Source organism: Perognathus longimembris, chromosome 20 (assembly GCF_023159225.1).
Source record: "Perognathus longimembris pacificus isolate PPM17 chromosome 20, ASM2315922v1, whole genome shotgun sequence".
NCBI lineage: Eukaryota > Metazoa > Chordata > Mammalia > Rodentia > Heteromyidae > Perognathus > Perognathus longimembris.
The window spans coordinates 20,034,531-20,048,262 of record NC_063180.1 but is presented as its reverse complement, the minus strand read 5'-3'; the positions used below and the strand labels follow the sequence as shown (position 1 = coordinate 20,048,262).

The 13,732-nt window shown below is 46.6% G+C and overlaps 1 protein-coding gene across 1 annotated transcript; it reads left to right on the top strand.

Annotated features, from left to right (window-relative positions):
* The first annotated feature begins 203 nt into the window (after window positions 1–203).
* Cxcl17 (C-X-C motif chemokine ligand 17) lies at window positions 204–13,290 on the top strand. Its single transcript, XM_048329982.1, is given in 4 exon segments — window positions 204–210; window positions 11,292–11,376; window positions 12,030–12,047; window positions 13,074–13,290. Coding segments are annotated over 4 exon segments (327 nt in total).
* The last annotated feature ends 442 nt before the right edge of the window (window positions 13,291–13,732 follow it).

Below are 13,732 nucleotides of genomic sequence, written 5' to 3'. Positions count from 1 at the left end.
CACCAGCCTTGAATGAAAAAGCTCAGGGACAATGACAGGCTCTGAGTTCCATCCCCATGACTGACAAAAACAAAACAAAACAAAAAACTAGAGTCCTGGAAATCACAAAGAAAACTGGAAGACATAAAATAGATGATTAGCATTCCAGGCCTATTTTCTACCTGGACCTCAGTGAAATCTTCACTGCTGTGAAAGTGCGTACCATGCGCTGTACCATCTTACCAGGAAAAGCCTGACATGAGAAGTACAGTCTCCGTATCAACATTTGGCCACCCTCTTGGCTAGGATTGCATCACCCAAGCCACACAACCCCAAGGCAGAGGTGATCTGCCCTAAGCAAATGTAGTTTGTTTCTTTGGTTTGTCTTTTATCTTTGATCTCTTCTCAAGCAACACTGTGGGAACCATGTGAGAACCATGTGGTCATTTCAGGAACTAGGACTGTGTACCCATCCGTCTCCATGAGGGTGAAGCGGGAGGTGCTCTCCTCTTCTTCCTGACCCTGTCATCTTGGAGAAGTTGCAGCAGTCTCAGCCAGGCGCTAGTGGCTCACACCTGTCATCCTTGCTACTCAAGAGGCTGAGATCTGAGGATCACAGATTCGCAGCCAACCCAGGCAGGGAAGTCCATGAAACTCTAATCACCAATGAACCCCCAACAAACGGGAAGTGGAGCTGTGGCTCAAGTGATAGCCTTGAACAAAAGAGCTCAGGGACAGCACCCAGGCCCTGAGTTCAAGCCCCATGACAGACAAAAAAAAAAGTAAGAAAAACAATCAGATTATAATAATTTAAAACATAATAAAGTGGGTCTGTAGGCCGTAGGGCCTTGCACACTGGAGAGAGACATTTGAACTTGACCTCGTGGTTACAAAAGAGCCTTTGAAGGTCTAGAGTGAGGGAGAGACCACCAAAGTGACACCTGGAGTGGAGACTGAAGCCGAAGGTGATAGGGAATTCTGACTTCCTAAAGAAGAGAGACTGTAAAGGGAACCACAGGATACCCTGAGAATGAAAGAACGTGTTGAAATGCAACAGTCATGGCTTCTTAAGATAGACTTTCAGGGATGGGAATGTGGCTCAGTGGTAGAGTGCTTGCCTTGCATGTTCAATTCCTCAGTATCATAGAAATAGAAAAAGCCAGAAGTGGTGTTGTGGCTCAAGTGGTAGAGTGCTATCCTTGAGCAAAAGAAGCTCAGGGACAGGGCTCAGGCTCTACCTAGGACTGGCCAAAAAAAAAAAAGACTCTCAAGCTGTGGGGTGCCAGTGGCTCACAGCTGTATTGTTAGCTCAGGAGGCTGAGAACTGAGGACCACAGTTCAAAGCCAGCCCAAGCAGGAAAGTCTGTAAGACTCAAAAACAAACAAACAAAAACCATATTGGAGCTGTAGCAGAGCTCTAGTCTTGTGCAAAAGCAGGGCCCAAGCCCTGAATTCAAGCCCTGGGCGTACACACACACACACACACACACACACACACACACACACACACACACACACTGGGGGGAGGGGAGGAAAGAACGGAAGAGAATGAATAACTTTGTCATACTGCAAGTATACACAAGGACAGCAGAAAAAGCCTCGAGAAAGCTTTCTTCATGGGGGACGGGAGGGAGAGACCTAGGCTGCCGCTCGCTGGGCGGGGAAGGGGAGGGTGAGCTGATGGAGAGGACAAGAGGCTGTGTACAGGCAAGAAAGATTATTAGCAACCATGCAGACGGAACAAGGAAACCTTTCAGGGATCTATTTTTTATAAGCCAATAAAATAGATAAGGAGATTTGGAGGGGGGGGGAAGGAGGGGGAAGGAAGAGGAGGAGAAGGAAGAGGGGACAAGAGGAAAGAGATGAAAAGAGGGGAAAAGAAGGCTGCCTGTAATCCTAGCTACCTGGGAGGCAGGTATGGGGGAATCACAATTTGAGGCCAGCCTAGACATAAAATTGCAAACAAAATGACTGATGCAACTTGTGGGCCTGGACGGGAAGGAAAAGCATTGTCCAAAGGAGAACCGCATTCCCGGAGTAGTGAAACAGTAACCCCTCCCTACAACACCTTAGCAGTAACAATACAATTGTATGTTTTGAAAAGTTCTAAGCCATCCATTTCAGACAACAGCCAGGGGCCGTGATGTACACCAGGATCCCAGCCAGGGAGGCAGCTCGATGGCTGGGCACAAGGGTGCACCCTGGGAGACCCACAGCCCCGGCCTGCCTGGGCTTTAACCAAGGGAAAATAATAGCAACAACCACCGGGTAGAGGCATGGCTCAAGCCGTAGAGCATCTGCCTAGTAAGCATGGGGCCCTGCGTTCAGTCCCTAGGACTGCAAATGAATAAGGAAAGAAACAAACAAACGAATAAATGGAAGAAAGATGAAAGGCAGAAGAATCTCAGGGTCCATCTGGAGAATCAGAATCAGTATTTAAGACCTTTTGAGGTGGTTGGTGAGCAAATTGAAGTTTGAAAATAATTTATCTTCCATGCCCTTGAGCTCTGAAATGACAAATATTTCGCACTCACCTCCGTCTGTCACATTATAGCGGCGGGAGGTGGGGAGGATGTCTATCTGTTCTCATGGGTGAGCCCCTCTCCTAACAGCCCCACCCACATCCAGGAGGACAAACTGTGAGGACGTGCTGCCATCTTGTGGCCATGGCTAGGAATCGCATGTACCTGTGAACCTCTCACGAGTGAAGGAGGGGGCACGGCTTACTCCAGTGCCAGGTGTGAATGGAATCAGCCAGGCACAGTGAGTTGGGTGAGCGTTCAGGACAGCCCACATTCATCATAAAGTCACAGTCCAAAGGATGGTTGTCCTATACCCGGCTGTGATGCTACTGGAAAACCTGAGTTCCAAGGCAAGCTCTACGTTTGTGACAGTAAAAATGACCACGATCACCTACAAGCCAGAAGTAGAGCTGTGGCTCAAGTGGTAGAACACTAGCCAGGAGCACAAAAGCTCAGGGACAGTGCCCAAGCTCTGAGTTCAGACTCCAGCATGCACGCACACGCACATGCTCTCACACACACACACACTCACACACACCACAATCACTATGGTAGGCATTTTTAGACATCCAGTCCCTGCCTGAACTCTGTCTAAAGATGGGTGGTTTTTCCAAGGAAGCTTACTTTACTATGGCAGGTTTTTCATCCTGAGCCAAAATATGTCTAACACATACCCACCAAGCCTGCTTTCTACAGGCGCTGAAACAAGCCTAAAACCTTTCCCTCAACAAAACTTTAAGCCACCGCCATGCGAGGCCCCCTGACTCTTCTTAGACACTTTTCTAATGGCATCTGAAGGTCGTAGAGGAAAATCGGGGAGGGGAGAGCCTGCCACAGCCGCCATTTCCGAGCTCTTAGCCATTCTCTCTGCAGCCACTTTGCCTGGGACTTGAGTCCTGGGAAGGACAAAACTAATCTGTCCTGAACATCTTTATGACAAGGCACTAAACTGCCCCTAAGGAACCACAGATTCCTCAGCACAGATTACCTTCCAGGCAAAAAAAAGACTTGTTTACCCTGACAATAGTCGTAACTCTTCCACAACCTCTGCCAATATGATAAGTGAGAAATGATCAACCAGGCTACACTTTGACCAGGACTGTTTAATCATTATGCATCGCTCTCTCCATCTGCCCGTAGTTCTTTGTCTATAAGACCTAAAGCTTATGTGTGTACTCCAAACTTAGCTGAAGATGGGTGCAGGGTAAGTGGTCCAGCCTGACCGGTGCAGCTCCTGGAGTTTGGGCCCACACTGGTTTCAACCACAGCAGAAAATGAATTCTGAAAGTGTCCTAACCAGAGCACCACAGCCGCCAACTACCCATTTCCCCATTCTAGCACCAAACTTACCTTTAGAAAGCCCAATCCGCTGGGAGTATGGCCTAGTGGCAAGAGTGGTTGCCTCATAGAAAGCCAAATCCTCCATCTGCTAGTTTGCGAATCCCTCTGCTGCTGCTCACTTATCATTGTGTGTGTGTGTGTGTGTGTGTGTGTGTGTGTGTGATGGGGCTTTAACTCAGGACCTGGGCACTGTCCCTGAGCTTTTTTGCTCAAGGCTAGCGCTCTACCACTTGAGCCACAGCACCACTTACAGCCTTTTCTGTGTATGTGGTACTGAGGAATCAAACTCAGGGTTTCATGCATGCTAGGCAAGCACTCTACCATGAAGCCATGTTCCCAGCCTCAGTGTTTGCTTTTAAATATTTTTAAATTTTTATTTCTCAAAAAATGTATTAAAATATTTATTGGCCAAGTGCTGTTGGCTCATGTCTATGGTCCTAGCCACTCAAGACGCTGAGATCTGAGGATCCTGCTTTGAAGCCAGACTAGGCAGGAACGTTTGTGAGACTCTTATCTCCAATTAACCACCAATAAGTTGAGAGCAGAACTGTGGCTCAAGTGTTAGAGCACTAGCCTTGAGGAAAAAGCTCAGGGACAGCATCCAGGCCTGGAGTTCAAGCCCTACTACCAGCACGCATACACACACACACACACACACACACACACACACACACGCACGCACGCACACACACACCAGAATGCCATTTATCCCAGACTTGTTGTGAAGGGTAAGCGAAGTTCAATGCACACCTAGAAATGGGTGGCAAGCCACTTTCCTGCCTGGGTAGGAAATGCACAGCAGGTGAACCATCACTCGAGTGCCACCAGGGGGCGATGTCACAGGCCTCAGGGATAGGCGGTGGCTGGGCTCACGCCTCGATTCACAGCAGAAACCATTACACAATGCCCACCTGAATCCGAGCCAAGTGGAAGGCAGAGGAAATAACCCCCTCCATCCTCCAAAACAATTCCCCCAAACTGACCTTAAGCACATAAATGTTCAACATGTTTTTCTTAGAGACCAAAGGGAAGTAGACAAGAATATATGATCATATGAGGGAATCAATTACTTATCATAATAAATTATCTGCTACTTACAACATCACCTAATGATAAAATTACTTCTGGTGAAAGCTGACATGTGTTAGGAAGTCCTAGGCTGCAGGCAATGTCTAAATAACACACACATTGGGCTGGGAATATGGCCTAGTGGCAAGAATGCGTGCCTCATATACATGAAGCCAGAAGTGGCGCTGTGGCTCAAGTGGCAAAGTGTTAACCTTGAGCAAAAAGAAGCCAGGGACAGTGCTCAGGCCCTGAGTCCAAGCTCAGGACTGGCAACAAACAAACAAAAACAGAACAAAACAAAACACACACACATTACCTCGTTCTGTTCTCATATAATCTATTTTTTATTCAACATTTTTTTTATACTTTCAAATATATATGTAATATATGTGCTTTTATTCATTCAAGGCTGATGCTTTACTACATAATCCACACTTCCAGTTCTGGCTTTTTGCTGGGTCACTGGAGATAGGAGTCTCACAGAATTTCCTGCCCAGGTTGGCCTCAAACTGTCATCCTCAGATCTCAGCCTTCTGAGGAGCTAGCATGAAAAGTGTGAGCCCCTGATGTCTATTATAACATCACCATAATACAAGGATCAAAAACAGGAAACTGGCATAGATATAATAATGTTGACAGCTCACAAACATTCAAATTGTGCTAACCATCTACGAATTTCTTTAGGATCCCATACTGAACAGAATTTTAATGTCTCCTGGTCTCCTCCTGTCCAGGAATTGCTCAGCCTTCCCTTGTCTTTCATGACCCTAATTCTTCTTTAAAGAATATTAGTTGCCAAGTGCCAGTGGCTCACTCCTGTAATTCTAGCTCCTCCAGAGGCTGAGATTTGAGGATCCTGGTTCAAACCCAGCCAGAACAGAAAAATCTATGAAAATTTTATCTCCAAATAACCACCAGAAAACTGGAAATGAGGCTGTGGCTCAAAATGTTAGAGCATTAACCTTGAGCAGAAAAGCTCAGGAACAGCACCCAGGCCTTGAGTTCAAACCCCATCACCACCAACAACAACAAAAAGTACTAGTTTCCAGGTGCTGGTGGCTCACTCCTGTGATCCTAGGTACTCAGGAAACTGAGATCTGGGGATCACAGCTCAAAGCCAGCCTGGACAGAAAAGTCCATGAGCCTTAGCTCCAAATAACTCTAAGAAGCAGAAAGGGGTGCTGTGGCTCAAAAGTGATAGAGTGCTACTTGCCTTGAATACAAAAACTCAAGGTCAGTGTCCAGGCCCTGAGTTCCAGCCCTAGGACAGGTACAATAGATAGATAGATAGATAGATAGATAGATAGATAGATAGATAGATAGATAGATAGATAGACACACATACATATATACTGGACAGTTATTTTGTGGAGTGCATGCAGTTTGGGTTTATCTGATGTTTCCTCAAGGTTCAGTTCAGGCTGTGCATTCTGGGTAGAAATGCCACAGGAAAATACCACATCAAGACGCCCTCATCCCCCTCTCTCCTTACCAGTGAAGGTGGGGTCTCTATCAGTTTTCTCTGCTGTATGGGTTCCCCCTGATAATTGGTAAGTCTCTTGTGCATAGACACTTTGAGACTACACAAATACCTTGCTTCTTCTCATCATATATTACCCATTAATTTTTAGAATCCATTCATGATTTTTGTCTATAACCATTATTAATGTGGTATTGGTCTAATAGTGCTTACTCTATTTCTCTTCCTTCTCCTCCCTCTGGGAATACTAGGGTTTGAATTCAGAGCCTTCCATCTTTTAGGGCAGGAACTCTATCCTTTGAGCCAAGCCACCAGCCCAGTGTTTGTTTGTTGGCTTCTTTCTTTCTTTCTTTTCTTTTCTTTCTGTCTGTCTGTCTGTCTTTCTTCCTTTCTTTCTGCTGGTCCTGGGGCTTGAACTCAAGGCCTGGGTGCTGTCCCTGAGCCTCTATCTACTCAAGGCTAGTGCTCTACCACTTGAGCCACAGTGCCACTTCCAGTATTCAGGCTGTTGGCTTTGAGATGAGAGTCTCATGGACTTTCCTACCCGGGCTGGCTTTGAACTGCAATCCCCAGATCTCAGTCTCCTGAGTAGCTAGGATGACAGGCATGAGCCACGCGGGTTTTCACCTAGTACTTTTCAGCCTCAGTCCTGGAATCACCCCGTTCCTTTCAAGGGGAGAATGGTGTTTACAAAGCCACCTAGTCCACGCCATTGGCTCGTACGCCCTCTGGTGGACAGACCTGGGAAGTACCACGCACCCTCGCCAGCCCACATTTTAAAAATTACGCAAAAGGAGAACAGAAAAAGTTAAGCAACTTCTATGACAGGAAAAAAAAAATCTAAGTGTACAATGTAACTTCACAGATCATAACACATGAGATAGGCTGTTTCGTAAAATAAGCTGAGAGAAAAGTTGCAAAGTTAATAAGAACAAGTAGAGGTGGTACAAGGCAAAGTTTGGGAGAAAAGAGGCCAAATATGAACAGGTTCACTTTCAGTTACGTCCATAAAATCCAGGTCACACGGGGCCTCAGAAAAACAACAGACTAAAGAATTTGGACCTAGGGCTGGGAATGTGGCCTAGTGGTAAAGTGCTCGCCTCGTATACATGAATCCCTGGGTTTGATTCCTCAGCACCACATATATAGAAAAAAGCCGGAAGTGGAGCTGTGGCTCAAGAGGTAGAGTGCTAGCCTTGAGCAAAAAGAAGCCAGGGGCAGTGCTCAGGCCCTGAGTCCATGCCCCAGGACTGGCAATAAAAACAAAACAAAACAAAAAAAGAATTTGGACCTAGATTTGAACCCTGGATGTGTCACCTTTATCTTTGTGAACTTGGGCTTTTCATTAGCTCTCTTTAAGCTTGTTTCCTCATCTGAAAATAAAGGATGTATTCATTGAATTAATAAATACACTTCTTTTAAAGCAGTTTGACGATAATATAAAAATATATCTTTTAGAAAACTGTTCTCACTGGGCACCAGTGACTCCCACCTGTAATTCTAGCTACTCAGGAGGCAGAGATCTGAGGACGACAGTTCAAAGCCAGCCTGGGCAGGAAATCCATGAGACTCTGATCTACAATGAAGCACCACAAAACCAAACGTGCAGCTGTGACCAAAGTAGCAGAGCATCAGCCTTAACTGAAAAAGCCCCAGAAGTATGTGAGGCCCTGAGTTCGAGGCCATGAGTTCAAAACACAGTACCTGCACACACATTTGTTTTTTGCCAGTCCTAGGGCTTGAACTCAGGGTCCAGGCACTGTTCCTAAGCTTCTTCTGCTCAAGGCTAGCACTCTACCACTTGAGCCACAGCGCCACTTCCAGTTTTTTCTGCATTTGTGGTAGTGAGGAATGGAACTCAGGGCTTCATGCATGCTAGGCATGCACTCTACCCCTAAGCCACATTCCCAATGCACAAAAAAATTTAATAAATACAGTAATTTGGGCTGGGGATATGGCCTAGTGGCAAGAGTGCCTGCCTCATATACATGAAGCCCTGGGTTCGATTCCCAAGCACCACATATACAGAAAATGGCCAGAAGGGCGCTGTGACTCAAGTGGCAGAGTGCTAGCCTTGAGCAAAAAGAAGCCAGGGACAGTGTTCAGGCCCAGAGTCCAAGCCCCAGGACTGGCCAAAAAAAAAATTTAATAAATACAGTTATTTACATATTCAGCAATCAAATAAGAGTTAAATAATATGGAATATATTGAACATATATTCCAAATTATTTAACTGGAATATATATTCTACATACACATATTATGTATATATACACAATATATATTATGTACTTTGAAGTCATTAAAATACCTTTCTTTGTGTGTGCAGTCCTGGGGCTTGAAAGAGCCTGGGCACTGTCCTTGAGTTGTTTTGCTCAAGGCTTGCTTTCTACCACTTGAGCCACAGCTCCACTACCAGCTTTCTTTTTGGTAGTTAACTGGACATGAGACTATCACAGACTTCCTGCCCACACTTGCTCTGAACTGCAATCCTCAGAGCTCAACTTCTTTTTTTTTTTGGGCCAGTACTGGGCCTTGGACTCAGGGCCTGAGCACTGTCCCTGGCTTCTTCCCGCTCAAGGCTAGCACTCCGCCACTTGAGCCACAGCGCCGCTTCTGGCCGTTTTCTGTATATGTGGTGCTGGGGAATCGAACCTAGGGCCTTGTGTATCCGAGGCAGGCACTCTTGCCACTAGGCTATATCCCCAGCCCCAGAGCTCAACTTCTTGAGTAGCTAGGATGACAGGCGTGAGCTACTGGCGCATGGCCATTAAAATATGATTTATGAAGATGACATAGCAATATGCTTTAAGGAGTAGGGGAAAGGCTAGACATCAGTTCACATAATATAGTTAACACTGTATTAAAAAAAAAACCATACACAGGTAGCAAATATGCCCAAAATGTCAATAGCTAATAATGAGCTATTTGTTGTACTTTTACATTTTTCTCCAATATAACTGTATTACATTTAGAATGGAAAGAAGGGGAAAACAACTTCTCAAGTGAGGAATTCAACTAAATGATCTCTAAGATTCCCTTTAGCTCTATAATTCTTCAGCTTTTCTCTGGAATGTGGAGCACAGGTCATGAGAGAATAAACTATTAGCCGGGTGCAAGCAGCTCATGCGTGTAATCCCAGCTTCTAAGAAGGTGGAGATCTGGAGATCTTTAAGATTCAAAGCCAGCCTGAGCAGAAAAGACCATGACACCCTTCAAGTAACCACCAAAAAGCCCAAAATGGAACTGTGGCTCAAGTGGGAGAGTGCTAGCCTTGAGCAAAAAATCTCAGGAACAGTATCTAGGCCCTGAGTTCAAGCCCTGGAAATGACAGGCACGTGTCCATACACACAAAAGTAAATTATTAGAAAAAAAATGAGATGAAGGGGCTATGCCTGTCTCTGTCATCACCACTACCACCACCATCATCATCATTTTGTGTGGTGGTCCTGGGTTTTTAACTCAAGGCCTAGGTACTGTCCCTAAGCTTTTTCGCTCAAGGCTAGTACTCTACCACTTGAGCCACAGCGCCACTTCAGCCTTCTTTGTGGTTAGTTGTAAATAAAAACCTCAAGGAGGGGTTGGGAATGTGGATTCATGGTAGAGTGCTTGCCTAGCATGCATGAAGCCCTGGGTTCAATTCCTCAGCACCACATACACAGAAAAAGCTGGAAGTGGGGCCGTGGCTCAAGTGGTAGAGATAGATCTAGCCTTGAGCACAGAGAGGCTCGGGGACAGTGCCCAGGCCCTGAGTTCAAGCCCCAGGACTGGCCAAAAAAAAAAAAAAAAAAGAGCCTCATATCATTTCCTGCCTTGGCTGCCTGTAAACTGTGCTCCTCAAGGCTCAGCTTCCTAAGTCGCTAAATTACAAGTGTGAGCCATGGTGCCCAGCTGCCTCAGTTATTTTCACAGGGTGAGAACATTTGAGTGGCGCTGAGGAAGTGATGCAATACCCCCTACATCTGTGTGGCAGAAGGGGCACAAGTCTAGGAAATCAGAGACCCAGGCTGAACCGTGCCATCCCCAAGGGCCCTCTGTAAACAACATGTCCATCCACTCAGTGAGGAAACACTTACCAAGTGCCTACCGGGAGCCAGAAAGCAGGAGCTGGACTGACTTCCCAACCACTGGCTCTGGCCTCATAAGGGAGAAAGGTTTTGTTTTCCTGTGCTAGGAACTGTCATCACACAAAGACCACCACAGAAACTTGCTTTTGTTCACATGTCTGGAGGCTGGGAATATAAGACTAAAGGGTCAGGAAATGGGGCTTGAACTCTCGGCCTGGGTGATGTCCCTGAGCTCTTCAGTTCTACCACTTTGAGCCACAGCACCACTTCCGGTTTTCTGGTGGTTAATTGGAGATAAGAGTCTCACAGCCTTTCCTGCCCAGGCTGGCTTTGAACCCTGATCTTCAGATTTCAGTCTCTTGTGTAGGGTAACAGGGGTGAGCCACCAGTGCCTGGCCAATATATATAATTTTTTAATAGCAGAAAATTATTCAACAGCCAGAGAGGTGGCTGGTGCCTGCAATCTTAGCCACTTAGGAAACTGAGATCTGAGGATCATGATTGGAAGCCAGCCTAGGCAGGAAAGTTGGTGAGATTCTTAGCTCCAACTAACTACCAAAAAGCTAGAAGTGGAGCTGTGGCTCCAGTGGTCAAGTGCTATCCTTGAGCATAAAAGACTAGAGACAGAGCCCATGCCCTGCACAAAATAAATACATAAAATAAAATCTCCTCTCTTGAAGGACTCTAGGTCCCCAAAGTGGTAAAAGTTAAAGAAATGGAATTGTCCCAATCCAGGTAGCTCAATATTAGTCCCTGTGGAAGTGGAGGCTGAGGGCCTGGGGCAGGGCCTTTTCTCCTCCCGGTTCCTGGTTGGGGCCTGTGTCTTTCCTACAGGGGTCGCCAGAGGCCATGGGGACCAATGCCAGGTTTCTGGGAGGTGGCTCCCAGAAGGCAGCCAAGAATGTGGGTGCAAAGGTCAGTAACTAGACATCTTCATGGACAACAACAACAAAGGCCTGCCTGCCACCACAAGCCTCCATCTCTCCTCTGAAACCCTCCAGACCAATATGTGTGTTACCTGAGCTCAAGCCGCCTGCAGCGCCAACACCTGCTTTCATTGGCTCCCCAAGAACTAAGTGCCTATCTTTTCCCACCCCCACACCCCCCCCAAAAAAAAAACCTCAGGCCAGGACTAACTTCCAAAAGGCACATTTTCCTGGTTTTCCAAAAACATCCTTCATGATTTTCTCAGTCTTTCTGTTTATATTTTTTGGTGCCAGTACCGGGGCTTGAACTCAGAGCCTGGGCACTCTCCCTGAGCTTTTGTTGCTCCAAGCCAGCACTCTACCACTTGAGCCACAGTTCCACTTCCAGCTTTGGGTTTCGCTAGTTAATTAGAGATAAAGAGTCTCACAGACTACCCTGCCTCAACTGGCTTCTAACCGTGATCCTCAGAGCTCAGCCTCCTGAGCAGCTAGGATTATACGAGTGAGCTACCTGGGCCAGCTTCTCAGTCTTTATTCACAGGAAAGATAAGCAGAGAAGCCTAATGGCTTGCTCAAGGTAAAACAGTATTAAAAAAATGATATCCCGTAGGTCCCAGTAACCCTGCAACCAAATCCTTACCCACAGAGGTCAGAAAAAAAAAAAATGCTGGTGCTCACATTTAGCCGAGGTCTCCACCGTGTCATGTTGACTGACCCCTCTTCCCACCCTGTTACAATATGAAAGTCAGGCGCAAAGGCACAGGAGATGGCCAGGAAAGTGCTGGCCAGTTCCCTACTCTCAGAACAATGCCACGCTTCTATCTAAGCAGTAATCTGTTATTTCAGGTTGTTTCCTGAGAACCCTTAGGAGAAGTCTCATGACAGTGCCAGCTGCGCCTTCCAAGAGAATGACCTCCTTAAATGAGAGTCGCTCCAACAGAATCCTTCGAGATGAAGCAGAGGTGAAGAATCGGCTGGAAGATTCATGCAGCCATAGCACATGGCTGGAATCCCAGCTACTCAAGAGCCTGAGAGCTGAGGATTGCTAGCCATGGCCTGCCTGTGCAGGAAAGTCCATAACACACACACACACACACACACACACACACACACACATATGGGAGCAGTACTGAGGCTTGAACTCAGGGCCTTACACACTTGGCTAGGCAAGGACATTTTACCACGGGAGCCATGTCTCCCCCCATCAGCCCTTGCCTTACTCATGTTATTTTTAAATTGCTCATAAAAATTAAATTTAAAAACTGCCTTTTTTTTTTTTTTGCCAGTCCTGAGACTGGAACTGTCCCTGAGCTTCTTTTGCTCAAGGCTAGTGCTCTAGCTCTTGAGCCACAGTGCCACTTCTGGCTTTTTCTGTGTATGTGGTGCTGAGGAATCAAATCCAGGGCTTCATACATACTAGGCGAGCACTCTACCACGAAGCCACGTTCAGGCTGGATTTAAGGCCTAGTGGTAGAGTGCTCGCCTTGCATGCATGAAGCCCTGGGTTCGATTCCTCAGTACCACATACACAGAAAAGGCCAGAAGTGGCGCTGTGACTCAAGTGGTAGAGTGCTAGCCTTGAGCAAAAAGAAGCCAGGGACAGCGCCCAGGCCTTGAGTCCAAGCCCCAGGACTGGCAACAACAAAAAACAAACAAACAAACATTAGCTTTACCCACTTATTTGTACTTTTGAACACAGAAGGCACCACAGGAAGTCCAACCTGCATTCCAGAATCTGTGAACAATTTCTCAAGTGATGTCAACTAGCCAGTCTTGCTCTATCTGCCCTAACTAGCCAGTCTGCTCTATCTGCCCTGTACAGTTCCCAGAGCCTGCTTTCCCCATTAGCCACTCTCCATCCTGAGGCAGCCCCTCAGAGCAGAGCGTCTTCCTCAGCCTCATGTTGATGTGCGCTGCCTCCGGCGCCCCTCCTCCTGCCAGTCTCCTCTGCTCTCCTACCCGTTCTGGGAAGACTACAGAAAACACTCAGCCTCCTGCCTGGTTTTATCTGATCTTAAGTACAATCAGGAAGGCAGCACACAGAAGTCAATAAATGGTTGTGGTTGATTTGTTTTTTGGTGGTGGTGGGTGCTTTTTCTTTTGGTTTTAGTTCTTTGTTTTTTTTTTTTTTTTTTTTTTTTTTTTTTTGGCTCACACCTGTAATCCCAGCTGCTCAGAAGGCTGAGATCTGAGGATCATGGATCAAAGCCAGCCTGCCTTGGCAGGAAAGTCTGAGACTTGTTTGTTTGTCAGTTGTGGGGCTTGAACTCTGGGGCTGGGCTCTGTTCCTGATCTCTTCAGCTCAAGGCTAGCACTCTACCATGCAACTCCCTCAGTGAGACTGGTTCT